At 51.4% G+C, this 19,815-nt stretch overlaps 5 protein-coding genes across 5 annotated transcripts; 2 read left to right on the top strand and 3 right to left on the bottom strand.

The window, feature by feature from the left end:
- Positions 1-2,338: 2,338 nt before the first annotated feature.
- On the top strand, positions 2,339-3,639 carry BO82DRAFT_105890 (acetate uptake transporter family protein). The gene is made up of 4 exons (XM_025629759.1): positions 2,339-2,845; positions 2,901-3,069; positions 3,130-3,465; positions 3,548-3,639. The coding sequence occupies exons 1-3, from the start codon at positions 2,463-2,465 to the stop codon at positions 3,448-3,450; spliced, it is 873 nt and encodes a 290-aa protein (XP_025490832.1). The 5' UTR covers positions 2,339-2,462; the 3' UTR covers positions 3,451-3,465; positions 3,548-3,639.
- A 1,646-nt stretch (positions 3,640-5,285) lies between these two features.
- Positions 5,286-6,281, bottom strand: BO82DRAFT_355346 (uncharacterized protein). The gene has a single exon (XM_025635428.1). It carries the CDS (start codon positions 6,264-6,266, stop codon positions 5,544-5,546), a length of 723 nt encoding a protein of 240 aa, XP_025490831.1. The 5' UTR covers positions 6,267-6,281; the 3' UTR covers positions 5,286-5,543.
- A 5,649-nt stretch (positions 6,282-11,930) lies between these two features.
- On the bottom strand, positions 11,931-14,740 carry BO82DRAFT_355343 (ENTH domain protein). The gene is made up of 5 exons (XM_025635427.1): positions 14,306-14,740; positions 13,995-14,232; positions 13,741-13,931; positions 13,573-13,684; positions 11,931-13,517 (listed from the first exon to the last, which is right to left on the bottom strand). The coding sequence occupies exons 1-5, from the start codon at positions 14,351-14,353 to the stop codon at positions 12,244-12,246; spliced, it is 1,863 nt and encodes a 620-aa protein (XP_025490830.1). The 5' UTR covers positions 14,354-14,740; the 3' UTR covers positions 11,931-12,243.
- Positions 14,741-15,553: 813 nt separating this feature from the next.
- Positions 15,554-17,007, top strand: BO82DRAFT_270963 (uncharacterized protein; the record flags this gene model as incomplete). Its single annotated transcript, XM_025630981.1, has 3 exons — positions 15,554-15,935; positions 16,103-16,203; positions 16,267-17,007. Coding segments are annotated over 3 exons (1,224 nt in total), but the record flags the coding sequence as incomplete, so codon positions are not given.
- A 1,499-nt stretch (positions 17,008-18,506) lies between these two features.
- Positions 18,507-19,530, bottom strand: BO82DRAFT_355342 (40S ribosomal protein uS17). Its single transcript, XM_025635426.1, has 3 exons — positions 19,322-19,530; positions 18,740-18,978; positions 18,507-18,580 (listed from the first exon to the last, which is right to left on the bottom strand). The coding sequence occupies exons 1-3, from the start codon at positions 19,494-19,496 to the stop codon at positions 18,512-18,514; spliced, it is 483 nt and encodes a 160-aa protein (XP_025490828.1). The 5' UTR covers positions 19,497-19,530; the 3' UTR covers positions 18,507-18,511.
- Positions 19,531-19,815: the final 285 nt, after the last annotated feature.

Here is a 19,815-nt window from a genome sequence, read left to right as displayed (position 1 = left end):
GTATGGTTCGGCGAACCGATCCACCACTGCACTGCACTACATTTCTAGTCTAGCACCCAGAATTCCCACTAAGTAGCCTACAGACTACCAGAAACCTGGCACTTGACTGGCTAAGACCGTAGCAGTTAGTCGACGAGCGTAGTGGTTCAACGACCCCGTCGCGTCGCAGTTGCACACCCACTCTTTAGGACGGTTTGCCTCGCCATCCCCATCCGCTAAGAGCAGAGACAAAAGGTCCCAATTAACCGCATTAGCCAGCATTTTAGCCTGTGGGAAGAAAGAGTTAGAGAGAGAGGGGGGGGGGCGCGCCGGGCCCGGGTTCAAGCGCAGGTACAACTGGTACAGTAACAATGCAACTGCCAGATTTTTGCCCCGGCACAAACATCTTTGTTTTTCTGGGTGCCTGCCAGAAGTTACCGTACCAGATGACTACTCTTGTCTTGTCCTTTTCGGACGGACGGGAACCCCAAAAAAGCTCTGGTTCGGGAACCCTGTCCGCCACCACCGTCGCAATTATGGACAAATTTGATGATCAAAGTAACCTGGTTGGTACCTTGAGCTGGGAGATGCCATGGTACTACTAAGGTGGCCATCAGCCCCATCCGAAGGGCCCAAGGGAACGACCGACACTTAGGATCTTATTCCGTTGTGGGATAGATCAATGCGAAGGAACATACTGTCAAGCTGCGCAGCTTTGGGGGGGGGGCGTGCTTTAGTTAACTACTGAGTGCACTACGAACGGACTAAAGAAAGTAGATTATTACTAAGTGGACTCTTGGTTGAGTTAGTGACTTGCGTGCGTAAGTGGTTTCTTCTTCCAGGGTCCTGTCCTACTACTAGCCGCCCGTCGGAGTCTAATGTAGTGCAGTACGGAAAGTAGGCTAATATGGCAGGCAGGAATTTTAGATTGAGACATAAATTGGTGGACATTGAAGGCCATCCATCCCACCAGCAAATGTGCCTGACTTTTGGGGCACAACTCCAGAGAGGAAAGAGTGAGAAATGGCCGCTAATTGTGTCCTGATCAGAGCACTGCATAGGCACTCCGCATTCCGCATCGAGCGGGAATCTGGGACTCTCCAAAACCCAACCCCATGGGCTGGCTGACCGACCACCCATGGACGGAAGATTGGTACTGAGGAGAGGCATGCGACTGGAGCAACCTACAGCTACGGTAGAGCTGGAGATATCTCCGGTGCGTCCGTCTATCCGTTACAATACCGTACCAGTCATGTCATCTCCATGTCATCCGGCGGGGAGGAGGCCGCCTGCCAATGGCCATGCTGGTGGCCCTGATGGAAAGGCGGTGATTGGTGCAATCCCCGGACCTCGGGCGCTTTTTAGGGCTCCACCCACGCCTTGGTTTCCCCAGGCATGAAAAGTCAATCGGTATTAGAGCTGTAAGGTTGAGAAAATCCCTTCCTGGACGAATGGAAGCCAAAATTTTCCCTTCATCCTGACCCTGCATTGGGTTCCGTTGAGACTCACCAACAGTCCTTCTGCTTCCCCCGGATCTCAAGCACCAAGCCCCGGACCCCGGACCCCAAATCCCCCGGCTTGCTGCCCTGCAATCGATAAAATTTTCGAATTGACTGCCAGGTCGCCAGTCACTCAATTGACGAATCTGGTCCGTCGAGCAGGCAGTAGAAGTCAGTCCGTCAGTTTAGGAAAAGCGACACATACGGGAGTGGCCCGTCAGGTGGATTCCTGCACATCGTTTTAGAAGACCGACACTAACTTGGCTCGCTCCACCCCGGCCTTCCATCACGAGCAAAGCATGATGGGGTCATTGACTCGTTGTAGTAATAATACTACCGTAATAATAATATTAATATTAATGATAATAACCACAGTCACACATGGTCAAAAATTCAACGGTGAGACTTTCTCCTCCCCGCCCCAAAAGAGATTGGCTGTTCTCCCCCTTCGAGGTCTTTCCCCAAATATCAAAAACAGAAAAATAAAAGATAAAATAAATTCCAGAAAAAAAAACAAACCCAAAAGAAAAAAAATCAATCACAACCAAAGGGAAAGAGTCCACTTACCCAAGCTAAACTTTGCTAACGAACGGTCCTTCCTCTCCCTGGCTCCTCCCCTGCAACCTTCGCTCGTCCGTGGTGTTTCGCCCGTCCGTCCATCCAAGCAACACGCCTCGTTCCAATTCCCCGAGGCCCTTCTTATTTCGCCTCTCCCCCTCTCACCTTCCCCTCTCATTGCTGTTATTTATTCCTCTTTCTCTCTTGCACGGTCCCAACCTTCCAAGAGATCTTCTTGTTCATCTGTCCAGCAGTGCTGTGTGGCTTCATATATTTCCTTTCCTCCTCCCCCCTCCCCTTAACCTGTTTCATCTATAATACTCTTCCTCCACCTCTCAGCTAGCTGAGCTATTTTTCACCCAAGATCAATTGATACCCCCTTAAACCTGTATACCCCATAGATTTTGGTCCAAATAATCGGTCAATATGTCGGTCGAGCAAAACCCTACCTTGGAGAAGGACATCGGTCCCGAGACCGAGAGCAACGGAACTGCTCCCCTCAGGCACGAGATGACTGCGGAGGAGACTGCTCGGGCTGCTGCGCGCTTCGGCTATGGTCCGATGGCTCACGTCAACACCGCCGAGGCCAACTTGCGTCCCTTCGGAGGAGAGTTCCAGCCCGGTCTGTACAAGTCGGTCGAAGGCCGCAAGTTCGCCAACCCAGCTCCTCTGGGTCTCTGCGCTTTCGCCCTCACCACTTTCGTCCTGAGCGCGGTCAACATGGGAACTCGGGGTATCTCCGCGCCCAACATCGTCGTCGGCCTGGCCTTTGGATATGGTGGTCTCGTTCAGCTGCTTGCTGGCATGTGGTATGTTGCAATCTGCAATTTTGTTTCAATTCGTCCTCGCTCACACATCAACCAGGGAAATGGCGGTTGGAAATACTTTTGGTGCCACTGCTCTGTCGTCTTATGGTGGTTTCTGGATCTCCTTCGCGATCATTCTGACTCCCGGTGGATTCGACATCGAGTCTGCGATTGAATCGGCTGGCGGTGCTTCGATGTTCTACAACTCGATGGGTCTCTTCCTCATGGTAAGTGTCGCAGAAAACTTGTCGCAACCCGGAAACCTCGTGCTGACTGGTGTTCAACAGGGCTGGTTCATCTTCACCACCATCATGCTGTTCTGCACCCTGCGCTCGACCGTTGCTTTCTTCCTGCTGTTCTTTTTCCTGGACTTGACCTTCTTGCTCCTGGGTATTGGATATCTGCAGCGCAACGATACCAATGAGGTCAACACCCCTGTCATCAAGGCTGGTGGCTTTTTCGGCTTCCTGGCTGCCTTCGCTGCTTGGTACAACGCCTTGGCGGGTATTGCCGACAGCAGCAACAGCTTCTTCATCATCCCGGTCGCCCACTTCCCGTGGTCTCCGACCGGTCGTTCTCGCCAGAAGACTGCTCGCGAGACGGTCTAAGGGGGTGCAGCACTCGTACAGTCCCAGGCCCTGCAAGTGGCCTTGCTATGTTCCGATGAACATGCCATTGTTATGATTCTGATACCCATTCACGTAGGACCGTCCTGTTTAGCGATTGGTTCGAGCTGTCGGCCTCCGCACGGGGATGTTGTCCGGTACATTAATTGTTTTTGTTGCTGTTGTTGATTCCAACTGGATATGGAAATAACCGATCGGGTGATAATGAGGCAGTCCGCTGTCGTGGACGATGATATGGAGTTTTGTCTTTTATATGCACAGTTGCTCAACGAATGATTCAAATGACTATTACGGAAGTGATTCTTAGCCAGAAGTTGAATCGGTGTAAGAGAGCCGACTTACCTCGGAACATACCTGCAGCAAGCATCCGTAGGCGTGCGAGTATCTCATGCGACATGTTGACATTCAACACACGCTTGACACAGCAAATATCATATATCGAGCGTGCAGTCGGTGCACTATTGAAGGTGTTGACCGATAACAGGTGGTGTATTATCGTCGCAGGGTAGCAGTCAGATCCCGGTGCTTTGTTCGTAGACGAGTGGGTGTAGACGAGTGGGCGGTGCAGTGAGTGACAGGTGATAGTTCGGTCGATCACCGCGCGTAGGCCGGGCCGAGCCTCCACTAAGCTTAATGCATACATATGCCTGCTGGCTTTGAAGCCTCCAGACAGTAATTGCACGAGTAAAGACCAGTCAATAAGTTGTGAACCGGTTGGTCAGTCAGTCAGTCAGTCAGTCAATTCGTGAATAATCAGTTCAAACCACCCTGTGGCATCATGACCCCCTATACTTCCACGAGACCCACCACAAGAAAGTAAGGTAGGCAGGCAGGTCGGTAGGTAGATATGTAGCGGGACCCATGAAGAGCGACGACGAGAGCGAAAGCGAAAAGCGAAAAGCGAAGCAGAAGAAGCCACGATCAAATTGAAGCTGAGCCATTCAGCAAGGACCAACGGTGACCTCATGGTGGTGGTGGTGGGTTGGCCCACAGGGCCCTGTAGCGTAGCAATGTTGTTCTCAGTCAAGAAGTAGACCTAAGTGAGGTAAGGGTAGGGCTGGACTGTCCGTGCCGATCGTCCTGTCTTTCCTTGAGTAAGAGAGTTAGTTGGTTAGGTGGTTAGTCGGTTAGTTAGTTTGTAAAGCAATTGTATAGCAAGAGTGAGTGAGTAGCTGACAACGACAGCTGGATCTAGCAGCCGCAGGATCAGCGGTCAGGACCACGAAGCACTCAGTTGTCAGAGAACGAAGGAGAAAACCACTCAATTCCGAAGGGCGGGCGGCATAATAGTCTACTAAATAATTTCTTTCCTACTACCTCGTCAAGTGCCCAAAGGATTCTTCTCGGGGCAAGATCGGAGATCGGGCGGGATTCGGTCGGGCGGAGAAAAATCGGGGCACGATGGATGTGGTCCAAGTTGTGCCGATGCAACTAGTCCACCACAAATCCGGCAGGGCGTGCGCCCGCCCGCGTCGTTTCTTCGCAGGTAGCAGGTCGTAACTACCTACCTGGCTACGTAGATTACTTAGAGGCATTTCTCTAGCCAGGACTTATCGGAGATGAGAGGAGGGTTCGTTTCTTCTTTTTATTTTTGGTTGTTTGGAAAATGGTTGAGCGCAATTCAGCTGGGAATGTGCTTATCTTGAAAGATATTTTTCGAGTTCTTTCTAGGCTCTGTTTTCGAGGTTCTTTGCAGCTTAATATTGGGCTGTGACTCGGTCCTGTCTTCGAAAGATTATGGGTGAGGGATTTTTTCCCTTTCTAGCCTTGTAGGTGCAGGACTATGCTCGGCGCTGCTGCGGATTGAGTCGGTTCTCGGCTGGTTTCACTGCCAATCAGTCTTGGTTGCATTGATCTGGTGGTATGATCCGGGATAATATTATAAACAGACATTATGCTAGCAAAGGGCGGGGGGGGGTATGGCACAACCAAACAAATCACGACCCTGAATCATATATACCATGTCTCATCTCATTAGTATATCATACATAGAACATGTGCATATGAAACCGACATGCTGTGAAGCCCCTATATATAAACATAAGTATCAACCCCCAAAAGAAGAAAAAGGCCCCTTATATACACTCCGGCGATACGACCGGCATGGTGTGGAGTTCATCCCACAACTCCCGTAGCGGCTTAAGATAGGACCGGTCCACGTAGAAAAATCCCAGCAGGAGCGCGCGGAGCTCCTGCCACGATGGGATTCCTTCCTGCCTTAGCACGATGGCGAGCTCATTCACAAAGAAGGCTCGATCGGGGAGCAGGCCGGAGCTGGTGGCCCCGATGAATAGAATCCAGATCAAGACGTCGCGACACAGCTCGAAGTACCCGGCTTTCATCGTCGTCTCTAGTGCCAGGCGAAGATTGATAATCGGTTTGGGGAAGACCGGTGCGACCACCGGGTAGAAATTCCAGATCACGTTGTTGTGGAATAACAAGCAAGCCAGTCGAACGCAGCCCTCGATGGTGGCATCACCCTTGACTTCGCCGGTAGCGGTGAAGCGATCCGTATGGAGGGCGTATTCCACGTGGAGCACTTCGGTGTTGAAGTAGTCCTCGGTCTCCTCGTCAAAGTCTTGGTAGCTTGGCCCACTCTTGATCCATTCGCAGTACCAGGTCAGCTCAACCAGGTCCCATATGATCTTAGACATGGCACCGCCGAAGATGCCGGGTATCTCAATTAATTGTATCAAGCGCGAGGCGGTAAGCTCAAGATCTTTGCTTGGAGGCTGAAGCGCCAGATGCAGAGGACGGGCGTAACGAATAAAAGGGAATATAGGCTTGGTGGAAGCCATGCATGCGACTCGAATATCCGTCCTATATCAAGTTAGAACATCTGCGGATAAGGATGTCGGTGCAGTGGAACTGACCATGTAATTTGGAATCGAACATCAGGTGGCACGTCTGCGAAGGTGTTCCGCATACCAACCATCTGCCGCAACCCAGCAAGGTGGATCTTCAGGTAATCAGCATTGCCGGAAGCAATCTAATCTGTTAGCGTCGGCCTAGTTGGACATCAAAAGAAGGCACATACCTCAATGGTTAGAAGGATAGAGACTGCTGCGATCAATTCGTCACTGGACGCTTTGATCGGGTCAGAAAGACCTTCGTTGACCAGGCGAATTGTTTCACCTCGGTGATGGAAGGTGTCGAGAAGTAGCGCACTGGACCGCCGCTCGTTCGGGTCTCGTAAGGGCAGTTCTCCTTGCTCCAGAGCAGTATTAGATGCTGCGACACATATACAAGCATGCAACGAAGCTGGGTCCTGTTGGACTAATGCAGCCCAGTGGGCCCTCAGCTTGGGCCCATACCGGCGTTGCAGCGGGTATGATATTTGCGTCAACTCGAAGACTGCGACGACACGATTAGGTTCATGCACACCAGATCATCGTTCGATCACACTTACAGTGTTGGAGGTGCCCCGACATGCGGTCCGTTAACACCGTATGCGAGGTATTGAAAGGGTCACTACCTCCCTGACCCACCAGAGTCCACGGAGATGCCACCTGCATAGGCGAAAGTTCGTTGGACGTTGGCGCGTCAATGCTGAAACTGTTTACGGCCGCCGCTGATACAACTGGGTAACTTCTCGCCTCCGTAACCACCAACGCATTGTGCGGTTCCTCTCGATGCCGTTGTTCGGGTGATGATGAAGCCGATGAAGAGGAGGATGGGGAAGGCGACTCTGAGGTGATTCGAGCCCCAAAAGAGGACTCGGTAACGGTTTGCTTCGGTGAAGGGTTCGTGGGAGAGGCAGATGTTGCTGCTGCCGCCGTCGCCGAGCTGGAGGCTGTTGTCTCTACCGGTTGAAAAGCCAGGTGCTTCCAGGTCTTGCTCTTGTACCGCTTGGTGTTTTCCAGTCGTTTCTTGCGATTATGCTCGGACATCACATGAGAACGAATACGCTTGAGAGTCTCTTCCCTGGTGCCTTCCGACACGGACTTGGGGTCGGTATGGACCCAGAACAAGGTCGATTTCCCCCCCGAGGCATTGTTGGTCTTGCGCGATTTGCGCGCCTTGGTCACTCCGTTCTTGTTTGCATCTTGGCGGGTTGATTCTGCAGTTGCGAGGGGTGGGGCGCTGCCGTGGGCCGGCGCGGAGGGTTGCGGTGGTAATGGCGGCGGTTGTATTTGTTGATGTTGTATTTGTTGATGCTGTATTTGTTGGTGCTGTTGTTGCGGTGGTAGTGATAAAATCGGGGACGGTGGCAGCGGGGGCGCAGGACCCGGTACTGGACCAGGAATGGGGGTTGCGATCGGATAGGTATATGGATGATGGAGAAGGGGATAAGGATGGTTATTAATAGCAACTGGATGAACAGCGTTCGGTGTCGTCCATGTAGGTGGTTTTCCCAGCAGGGGCAGGACCTGCTCGTGGTCGGTAGCCAGAGCGCGCGCCGTTGGCTGATAGTGAGGGGAATTCTTGGCGTCCATCGCACGCGCGAATTTAATTATATAATTTCAAAGATCCAGCTGATGATCTTCGCCGACGCTCAACATTCTAGAACGAGCTGATTGAGACAAGCGGTGGTCAGAGCCTCTCAGGATTAGAGGGGAAGCGTGGAAAGAGTGAGAAGAATCCGGGAGGGGGAGAGAGGAAGATCAGAAGAGGAGGGAAATGCTGAGTGGTCAGCGCACTGCCCTTATCTGGAAAAGCCCATCTCTTGGTGCTTTAGTTTAGAGAGAGAGAAACGGGGGGGGAGGAGCTAAAAGGATTGGGGACGAAAAAGGATGACAGGAGAACGTTAGGATGAATGGTTGGGGACTGGTGGTGGGCTAGGCACGCCGTGGTGAGAAAGAGAGGGAAGCGTAAAGCGAGAGGGAGTGAGTGAGTGCGAGTGTCAGAGCGTGTAAGCCGGAGAGAATAATGAAAGTAAGAGGAAGAGGGGCTGTAAAGTGGAGGGGATGGCAGATGATGGCTTGCCAGGAAATGAGTCCAGTCCCCAATAGCAGAAGCTAAGCACCAATTCGGTATAATTTTAGAACTGATGGAAAATAGAAAATAAAATAAGAGGGGGAAATAACCCAGACGAAGAAAAGTTGAGTTGGGAGGTGGATGTTCGAATGCTTGGATCCTTGTTTTGACTTCTTTTCCCCTGAACCTGAACTTGTTATGCCGATTCACATGTGTATGGAAGTATGAGTAAGTAATATTCTAGACACGGGGTTCTTCCGAACCAACTGGACATTATTGTCTAAGGTCCTCCTCTCTGAGAGACCAAGTGGAAATCATTCGATTGATTATCGTTATTGACGGATGAATCCAAACAATCCATAGGCGAGACGAGGCGACAAGAGACGGGAGGAAGATACGGAGACGCGCAACTAATAGCCGTGGAAGATTGATGGTTGATTTACTTTGTCCCACGCCTGCATCCACGGGTCCCTCTTGAACCCAGGGGGGTTTTTCCGCCGCTGTCTGGTTGGGCCAAGTTGAAGCGCAGTACAAGGAAAGTACTGTATGTGGTGTAGTACTGGTGGTAGTAGGGTAGGGTGTGTGCACCCATCGCTGCACCTAATCAATGCTGCTGCTCATGACAATACGAACTTGATCAGGAGTAGTATTCTCAACCGAAGGCTGTATTCGAGTTGGCAGACAGAGGGAAAGACACGAGGCCCAGCCCAGATCCCGGATGCTGTTGCTGCCGGAGCCCGAGTGGAGCAGCAACTTAAATTTCGACATCGGATCCCGGAATCGCTGTGATAGTAGACACTTACTGGCTGGGAGAGAGTAGTAGTAGGTAAATGAGTCAGTAAGATAGGTATTGTGGTGTATGTACTGAGTCCTGACAGTTGAAACAGACAGAGGATAATGGCCTGGCAGGAGGCTACTGTGCTGTACTTTGTACACTGGGTGCAACAACACCAGATTATTCCCAGGTAGAGATAGCCGATGACTCCCCTGCTCTTTCAGTGTCTGGCACCTTCAGCCTTCAGGACCGGAAGTTAAAATGTCGTGATAAATTGGAGAGGAGGTCATCGGCAATCCAGGTTTGAAATCCACGCTAAGTGAATTGATTTTTCGCTCCCGATCGGATCAATCCCGGTAGTTGGTTCTTCCATTCCGAGTCTCGATCTCCTTGCATGGGCCGCATGTGATTTATCGAGTCTGTCGGCCACAGCGGGAGGGGGGGATACGGTGGGGGGCTGAACACGAAGAACGGACATCTCGCGCAAAGCTTCTTCGCTTCTGTTGCTTCTCGAAGAATTATTGACTCACAGAGCTGTCTCAAGAACAGACGGATTGAAGTGCTGCCGACGTCATTCGAGATCGGTGTTTCGTGGAAGAGGTCCTTCAGCGGCCTTTAACAATATTGAACAAATTGAACAAACAATCAAGCATAGTCCACCTTGCGACAGGCTAAAATCTAGCCAAGACAAGTTTGATCCACCGACCGTTCCGATTGACCGCAACCGGCTGAACATGTCAATCAAGTCCCCATTATTTCTTCCCATAGTCTACCGGAGGCCTCCGTCATTGACCTAGGCAAAGCATAACTAGCTGCTTGAGCACAACAATTATGTCACGCGCGGAAAAAAGAGGGAAAAAAACAAACAATCCGACTTCATTCACCCTCAACAATCTGCACGCGATAAGCTGCTCGACCAGACCAAGTTTCCAAGGCACCAAACTCGGCTTTCTCCGACCACTCCTACCTACTACTACCTCACTACGACCCTGCACCTCGCTTCTGGCTGTCCTGCAGCGATCGTCGATCACAGAGGCCTAAGAACTCTCCCGCCGCCGACACTAGGACGGAGTAGGTGCTCCATACCGACGGACTTTACAGCACACACAAACGCACGTCAGCCTTGGTTTACACTGGTGGTTGCCCTACTCCCTTGGGGGCTGTTGAGTAGACTAAACCTGACCGCAAGATCGGTAGGAGGGAAGGCCACACTTTCGTCCGCTGGTACCACATTTACCACGTCCTTGCTGGAGGTAAGCCAAAGTGGGTGGTGAGCTGAACAAACACTTCTGTCGTCGTATCCCTCCGCTTTCAAGCTTCAAACCATCGCTCCTCGCTTATCCACGACAAACCCCGTCACTACACCGACACCGTCTCGAACAGGAGTCTGACAATAACGACGCTGCCCGCTGTTGTAATCTACTCCATACACATCCAGCCCACAGGCACTATTGATGTCTCATTGACCACGGAAATACGGCTACGCTAAAGGAGCACGGAGTATAACTACTTCCTGTATAATCCCAGACTTCCCTCCAATCGCTCTCTCGCGCGCTCGGTATAGACATATGGAAGATTCTATTCAACAACCCCCGGGCCTATAATCAACTGTTCCCAATATATTCTTCAATGCTACTTCTCACCAAATAGGGACAAGCACATTGAGTTAGCAGTCCTCTTCTCAGCACGGAGTAGAACCTACTTTCATCGACATGCATACCGAGGACGTAATGTTAAGACTTATGTAGATGATACTCCGTCCCCCGTCAGAAGTAAGAAAACCCCCACCTCCGCTGTGGGTCGCCAGAATTTTTTTCTCTAACTCTGCCATCTGTTTTTCTTCAAGGTTATTTTCCTGTTTTCCTTGCCTGGGTAGGTTTGCAGAAAACGGAGATGAGAAGGCAATTTGCTCCGGCCATCCTGTTTCCACCGACGCAGCTATATCTATATCTATATATGTACCGTGGACATAATCTCCTCTCGAATCCCGAAACCATAGAGTTCACCCCAATCCCTTCGGAAGATTAAGACTAAATAAGCTCGATTATCTGTTTCCGTTCTGCCTTCAGAGCACCTCAAAACAGACCAAAACAACATCCTCGAACTCTAGTCTAGTTTTATGTCCCTAAATCCTCCCATTCTCTTACATAGTGTATAAACCAAAATATCCCGATTTTCTTCCCGAGCGGAACGAGCCGATTCTGGCTGGGAACGGCCGGTCCACAATTACGGAGTTTTTTTCTCGACACTCTCTGGACTCTAGACTAGAGTCTTTTAGTCGAATCAAAATCAATCTACAAGTTACGAGTACGTCGAGCTGGGGCTGAGCGCTGGGCCGGGGGCTGGGCGCACCTCCCTCCACCTCTGCCATCCGGGAGTCTGATTTGGTTGCTCCTTAATTCTTGGGTCTTGCTGGTTGCTACTAGGTAGTGGAAATTTCCTTGCTATGTTAGCAAGCAGTCTTGATGGTAGTCTAGGCTCGAGAGGTGGGGGGAAACTATGTACGAGTAACTAAACTACCTTACTAAGAATAACTTTTCTGTCTGTATGGACTCCGTACGTTGAGTCGGCTTACCGGGTGCATGTTTTCCGGATGTATAGCTGCGTATCGGGGAATGGTGGTGGAGGGCTCTGGATGCTTTGCTCGAGAGATGGAAGCAATAGTTCACTCTTTTCCATACCCGATTCCAGGTCGCAGTCTCCTCATAACAAAGCACGTTTTGCACAGTCGGGAACACAATCGCAATATACACGTTGATTTATATGTTTTCCTGAACGCTAATACTGCTCGGCATAACTAAGTAGGTATCAATACAGGATCAAATTGAAGCGGTCGCGCCCGCGCTGCGAGCTCACCATGCGCAAGCCCGTGCGTACGTAGGGCAGGGGAGTAAAACAGAATGTCAAATGCATCGAAGCAGTTAATAATGACAAGTATTAAGTGAGCCAAGGGGTAGTGGTTAGTAGGGTCGACAACGAACGGCACTACCGACACACAAGACAACTATTAGGTCCGCCATCCGCAAGCAGCAGCGACGGAAACCTTTTCATCTACAAAGTATCTCTCCCCAACCATCACATATCTACATACCCGGTCGCGGGAAGATGGGGACCGTGTCCAGTTGCTCCAGTCCCCCCATTGTGCCTTGCTGGCCACCAACTTGCCACCCCTGACCGGTTTGTTGGTTCACAAAGGCACTTTGGCGGAATGGATTGGTGCTTCCCGTGGGGTTTGGCCGGAGAGGTGCTGCCGTGGGAGGCTGTAGCCCCGGCGATTGCTGGGGTGGTACGGAGGAGCTGCGGGCAAAAGGATTGGTTCCCGTGCGCTGCGCTTGAAGCGGCGCTGCCTGTTGCACTTGAGCCTGTGGTTGCGCCTGTGCTGGGGCGAACGCCTCAAGAGCACCGGTGTTGAATTGCGGGTTCGCTGTCGAAAGCCGCCGCGCGAACGGGTTGGTGTTCTGGCGGTCAAGTGGGGCGGCCGATCCGGTCGGCGTGCTCATCAACATCGACTGTCTGAACGGGTTGGTGGACTGGGGCTGCAGGAGGTGTGGTTGAGTCCCCGGCGCCGGTTGCTGTTGCTGCGGCGGGAATGCAGTAACGTCGTTTTGCGGGATCGGAGCCAGGTTAGGTTGGTAACCATAGTTTTGGGGCTGCGCTGAGTAGCCACCAAAGCCAGCCCCAGTGTGGTCGGGCTGGAGAGGCTGTGGAACTTGCGGTTGGTTGAATTGCTGAGGATTCTGCGAAATGAATTGAGGCCCAAATGGCGATGACTGTTGGCCAAAACCTGTCGGCTGTGGTTGTTGTTGTTGTTGTTGCATCGGCTGTTGTGGAAAGCCGGTCTGCTGTGCGTAGAATGGCTGCTGCTGTGGTTGGAAACCGGCTTGTTGGAACTGCATGGCCTGCGGCTGCTGCTGGTACGCGTTTTGCTGTGCCATCGGCTGCTGATTTTGCTCGATCGAGTCGAAGAAGTCGATCAAATCTACCGGGTTCGATTTCGCTTGAGCTTGCGGGTTGGGTTGTGTCTGCGGCCGAGCCGAAGGAGAGGGTGCGTGGTTGACGGCGTGATCACCGGTGGAATTCTTGGGCACAGAGGATGGTGCGCCAACACTCTTGCCCTGTTTACGAGCAAGGTACTCGCGGCGGCGGAGATTGAAGTCGGGATCATTCAAGTCGTCCTCAAGAAGTCGAGTCAGATCAGTAGAAGCATGCTTCAGCTTAGGTATTTCCAGACGCGTCGCGGATTGGAAATGCCGAGCTACGCCGAGAAACTTGACCACTTCTTCCGTCTGCTGAGTAAATGTTTTATAGATCTCCAGCGCACGTTCACTGTCGGGACGTGACATCTCAAAGTAGTGTTCTAATCGGAGGTTATGTAAGGATTGTGCGACCCAATGGCAATAAGAGACACTTACCGAGGACATTTATCGTTCCCTCGTTCATTACCGAGTATAGGGTCAGCAGATCCAACGTGAGCAGACGAAACGCGGTCAGGGAGATTTCGTTCTCAACATCGTCCGTTAAAAGCTGAAGCCTGGTCAGTCGTAATTTCACGATTGCGACAAATTTTATAGGTAACACACGTCACATCTGAGCAATGCTCGGATCTGTCTTTGAACAATCTCGGTTTCTCTCAAAAGGCCTTTCTCGACCGTCAGTCGCTTCATCCGGCCTTGGCCGCTTCGCACGTAGTCGGTCTTGGTTGACTCGAAGGCCTTTGCGCGCGCCAGGAGATACTCGGAATATCTCCGGATGTTATGGCCTTGCGACTGGACTACACCCAAGCCTAAAATTTAGCGACCCTCATTCTCCCATTCGAAGCGATCTAGCTGCTTACCTTCCGAGTATCCACTGATTGCCAACTTTTGGGGGTTCTCTGCCATGTGTTGCAACGTGGTGTCCAATTGACCCTCCCTGATCATAAGGTGAATCACAATTAGGGCCTTGAAGACGATAGTCCATGTTGAGTCGCGGAGACGGAGCTGCAAGGTCCGGAAAATCTCTGCAACACCTGCTTCGCCTGTATGCGTCGCGACCAGGATATGTTCGATGTACTTGGATTTAGGGGCGGCGAGCTGTCGAGAGAAGCACTGCCATTAGCATCTGCGCAGATCACCTCAGGGCAGACATCGTCGTCCCTTGACTGACCTTGACCTTGGTAGCCCCCTTCACCGACTTCTCGAAGTTATGAGACATGTTGAAGAATAGGAGTTGAGGGTTGCGATGGCAGTGGAGCGGAGATAAGAATCAGGGGCGGCACCGTAGCTTCGATGTCGAAATATGGGGGGGCAGCAAGGACTGGAGTGGTTGGAGGTAGTTGTATCAGGTGTCTATAAGAGTCGAGTTCCAATTGATCTATCCACGCCAATGCTAAGAATAATCATGATCACTCAAGTAGCCATACTGGGGAGCCTTTCTTGATGATGATGCCTAACGCGGTCTGTCGGTGACGAAGTGGGGACGGAAAGGAATCTCAGATGGCAATCGGTACGATCGGGTCGAAGCGAAAACCCTATCGGACTCAAGCCCGGAGAGACAGCGGGGGCGTGTGGGAGAACTGGAGAGAAAGAATGCAGACAAGCGCGGGGGGGGGGGGGAGGAGAAAGAGGGGAGGAAAGAAGAATCCCGGCTGAAAGTGGAAGAGGGAGCTTTGAGGCCCGTCGGGGATGATGACCGGGCGTTGCGGTGGAGTGGAGCTGCGCTTGGTCGCCTTAGGCTGAGAACTGCCTAGTGCGGGTTCGGCCGGTTCGATCATGGATTGGATGCCTTGACAAAGCCTTTGGTATGCTTGCTGCACGTCACATGCTGCTTGCAGCCCCTTCAAGGGAGTTTGACAGCTTCCTTATATGAACTACAATAACTTCGAGTCTTGAATTCTTAGCCAGGATGTCGTTCTAGACTTTTCATCGCGCTTTGAGTCTCAGCCCACTGAATTGGTCAAAAGTGATAGGTCATTACTATGCTCGGGTACCGTGGCATTTATATAGTTCATTGTCCGCTTCATAACAAAGGGCAAGACGCAGCAAATGAAAGCAGATCTACCCTGAAATTCGATTTCTTTGGTATATCAAATAGACCTCTTCTTTCTTTTTGGTGTTTCATACCCTGTGCTAAGGGCTAGTAACACAAAGTGAGTTATGAGTAAAACATGGTCCCACCCACTTCCAGTCTCAGCGCTTGCCTAGGGAGGCCAAAGGTACTGCTCAAGTGACATTTACTCAATATACTCCACAGATGTAGATCGCCCAATCTGTCGAGGGCTTCACAGTGAGTTTTCAACCTCTCACTCAAACGTGTTGCTCCTATCCTCTTTTGCCGCGCACTCCGTGTCCCTCAGTCCCCAGCGTTTCCCACTCATTGCTCACGGTGTACTATCCCTGACCTCAACTGGCCCAGATGGCCTTATCAGGAGGACTAAGCTTCACCGCAATGGAGCCTCTGATTAGCTGGGATTCGGAGAAAAGGAAGTTTCTTTGCTGTTTGTACCGATTCTGGGACCGGGATATCAACGCTTACAAGGCGGTGTTCGACGCCGTCTATCATGACGATTTGAGAAACGCAGGCTTCAGAAATGGTGCTCCCAAAGAAAGACTTCGCGGCCAATGGCACCACTTAAAGTCAAGAGTGCTCCCGGACTGGGTTGACGTTCATCTGTCTCCCTTCGATAAGGAGGGACGGTGGGCGCCTTTCGTGGCGACCATCCGCAGAACTCTGAGATCCTTGCACATACACCTCAGGGAGAGCACGGTAGATCCTGTTGATGCTGCTACATACGAACGTGCAATGCGCACTCTCAGTCGCAGGACCTCGGTGAGTCTAAGCCTCTTTGCATGTATGGAATTGGCACTGATATGTGATTTTAGAGCCAGACACAAGCACAAGATGACACAGACATGGCGGTGGATACTGAGGGAGTCGATGAAGTCATTGATGAGTATATCACAGATGAGATCGAAGAGCTACCGGCCAATGTCTCTATGCATGGGGACAGGGCCCTTTGCAAGTACGGGGACAAGGTGTGTTTCTGGTGCGTCCAGGAGCGCATCGTACAGGTAATTTTGATTTGCAAGACCGCTGATTCAGGAGAAGACTAATGAAGAGGCATTCAGATCACAAACACACGAGGAAATCCAAGAGCGAAAGGAAACTACATACCGCCAGTACTGTATCGGTGGTCGAATGTCGACTCCCAGGGCATCAACACGAGAAACATCTTGGTTGCGGGTCTCTTCGAGGATTGGGACCAGTACTTCTCACCGAACACAATACGGCCGGACAAGTTCCAGGACTATTTTCGGAAGCATGTCCATATAGCGGAGGTTCCATCCCCGTTCATCTCGACGTGCAAGTCAATGCTCTCACCAGTGCACCGAGCCATACGAAACAAAGAAGGTGCTCTCATCTCCGTCATTGACACCAAGGGGCTTGACTTCGTGTACTCAGCCAGGAATTTGTGTTGGCTGCACAAAGTCCGGGTAGGAAAGAGCACCTACAACGGCGCCGGGGAGTTTTTAATCTGGGGAAAAGTCCCCTCCTCTAACATAGTCTGTTCCTTCAAAGCCAGCACTTTGGAACAGATTGCAAATGAGCACGGTGATATTGCTGAACTCCTTCAACTCGACACCATTGCGTCGTATGAGCGCAATCGAAAGGCGTTGCATACTGCGCTTTCAGAGCAAGGGCATTATTCCGACCGTACATCTGGCAAACTCATTGGGAAGCTCCTTTCTTTACTTCAAGTTCGATTTGAGTATAGTGGTGAGATCGGACGAGGCATGTTCTATTCCTGGCGTCTTCGAAGGCCAGACAATCCCGGGGAAGCATTTTACGAGGGTATACGTGCAGGATACGGTCTTTCGGCTGAGACTCCGATGACTGCAGATGAACACCAGCATCCGGAGGTCTATGCTATCTCAGACGATGATGATGATGATGATGATGATGACGAAGACGACGGCGACGGCGACGACGAATCGGTCACTGAGGCCGGACGCAGCGAGGATGAAGACAATGAGCAAAGCCCGGCCTCTACAGACGATTTTAGTTATGTCTTCGTCCGGCGTGGCTCTCATGTGTCTCACAGTCATGAACAGACCGAGGCCAATGACGAAATAATGCACGTCGAAACCCAGTGTAGTAGCTATCCTTCTTCGCCACCTTGCTATGGGGACCAGAACGAGACTCGTCCTCTTCATGGCCCATTCGATCAAGACGAACGACACAGCGATGCTGACGACATCTCTTACGTGCTGTGTAATTCCGACATCCTCCGATCGAATACACCTCGCATCCACGACGAGGAAGAGACCGAAGAAGAAGAAGAAGATGACGACGATGATGTGATTGTCAAATGGCCACGCCGAAACCGCCGCTCGTACCCAGCCATCAGGACATGGAACGCATATACTGGTCGATGGACCGCCCAGCAGGATGTACTCTCGCGTCAGGTGAAAGGGCACCCACCAAGAGATGTATCTGCTGCGAGGAGACGGTTTGAAAGCTCCGATGCGGATAGTTGCGTCTCGCTCGTGTCTAAGGAGTCGGATCTGGTTGCTCCAGATTCCGTTATCGCGGCCATGTGCGACAACATGGAAGACACAGAGTCAAGTATGAAGAGAAACCATATCACAGAAAACATTGACTGGCAATACCAGTTTGCTCTGGACAGAGCGCACCAGAGGATGATCCTAGGTTGATGCTACTCGATGGCTTACTTCCGTGTACTCTCATTATGCATGTTGTGGACTCATCTGGCAGTCCGAGGAAGGGGAAGATGATTGGGAAGAAGCCACCCAGATGTGTTGAGTGACATTGATTTCGTCTACGAGATGTTTGCATTTGTTTGCATTTGAGGGCGGATGATGTGCGTGTGCTCGGAGTACTAGGTATGGGTGGGAAATGCCTATTTGAGAACTTTATGCCCCGATGTCAAGGTGGTGGAAGAAAAGAGTTTGAATGAATGTAACACAAGAAGCTGTTGTTTGGCTGTACTTATGCTGCTAAAGCACACTTTTGAGATGACCATTGATCGTGGACAATCCACCCTAACTCCGTTTCTCGTCCAGAAAAGTTTGTAGATAGATTTTGAAGAATGCACCTCACAATTCAATGCTCAAGCCGTGTAGTATTCAAGTAGGACCTAGGGACAGGCCCAAGCCGTACCCAAGCGTGTTGCACGGTGGACTGCCATTAAGGAGAATCAAAAGAATTTTTTCATTGGATATTCTTTCTCAAGGGTACCTGGGACATGAAATCGTGAAACAATCCCAACCCGTTAAACTAATCCATTGTATATCCAGTCACGCCGCAGCCCTAGGTTATTTTCCTCTCGAAAACACTTCCTCATCGACACGCTTAGAACTTGCTGAAAGCCTTGACGGCCTTACCGGTGCGGGGAAGGACACGGAGGACGTTGAAGCGGACCTGTGGGTCAAAATGTTAGATGATGCGCGGAATAGATTGGTCCTGGGCTTCTCAAAAGCATTGAAGTGGCTTTGTCGCATCCCATCGGTTGATAAGGACGAAGCCATACTACCCCTGACGGATCCCAGGAAATATTGTGACGGATTCGAGGCAACGTACAGTCTTGGAAAGAGGACGGCACTGGCCGACGGTAACCCAGTCACCCTCCTCAACACGGAAAGCGGGAGAAACGTGGGCAGCAAGGTTCTTGTGACGCTTCTCGTAACGGTTGTACTTGGGGACGTAGTGGAGGTATTCACGGCGGATGACAATGGTGCGGTGCATCTTGGTGGAGACGACACGGCCGGTCAGGATACGACCACGGATGGAGACCAGACCGGTGAAGGGGCACTTCTTGTCTGTTTGATGTTAGCGACCTGTTGCTCTCTTCCTCCGTTCCTGCAGTGTCTGGAGAAGGTTTCCCAAGCCCTTGAAGATGAGAATGTCCAGATCTTTAAAAATCTCGTCAAGCGCTCCATTGTCGACGGTCCACGATATCAATCCTTCCGCAGTTTGCAAGCCAAATTCCCTTCTCTTGCGCCGAACCGTCGTGTCGTGACCATAATCGTATGTGTTGCGCTGCCGATTGTCAAATCCCTGGCGGCAATTCTCATCTTCAAGGACCCTGAAAATACCCCCCTCCTTTGCCGCAAAAATCGAAATCTGATCACCCCGCAGATGTTTCATGTAGGTCGTGCATACCGATGTAGTTGCCCTCAATGGCGGTCTTGGGGGTACGGAAACCCAGACCGACATCCTTGTACCATCTGCGGCCGGAGGCAACCTTCTTGCTCTTCGCAATGGTCTTGGGGTTGACGAAGATGTGAGGCTGCTTCTGGAACGCACGTTCCGACTGGACGGTCAACTCGGTGGCCATTTTTGCGATATGTTCAGTCCGACGAGGAAGCGAAGTCGAGCTGGGTTGTCGCGAAGGGGGGGTGTCGGGGCGTGCGGTGGTCGACGGCGATGATGGAGAAGATTTATTCAAGATGGCGGATATTCGCCGTGTGAGTGTGCGATGGCGGCGCTAGTACTCTTTGGGACTCGGCTAGGGCTTTCCGTTTTTGGTTTGTTTACATCCGCTCGATCACATGAGCGGCCTGGCCGGGAGACGCGCCCGCCGGAGCAAGATTAAGAGGAAAGCGGTGGACTTTTGGTTTGTTGTTTGTTGCTTTCAGTGAGTTGCCTTGCCCGCA

The sequence above is a fragment of the Aspergillus uvarum genome (assembly GCF_003184745.1).
Source record: "Aspergillus uvarum CBS 121591 unplaced genomic scaffold BO82scaffold_35, whole genome shotgun sequence".
Lineage (NCBI taxonomy): Eukaryota > Fungi > Ascomycota > Eurotiomycetes > Eurotiales > Aspergillaceae > Aspergillus > Aspergillus uvarum.
The sequence above is the reverse complement of the archived record's forward strand: the minus strand, read 5'-3'. Positions and strand labels throughout refer to the sequence as shown.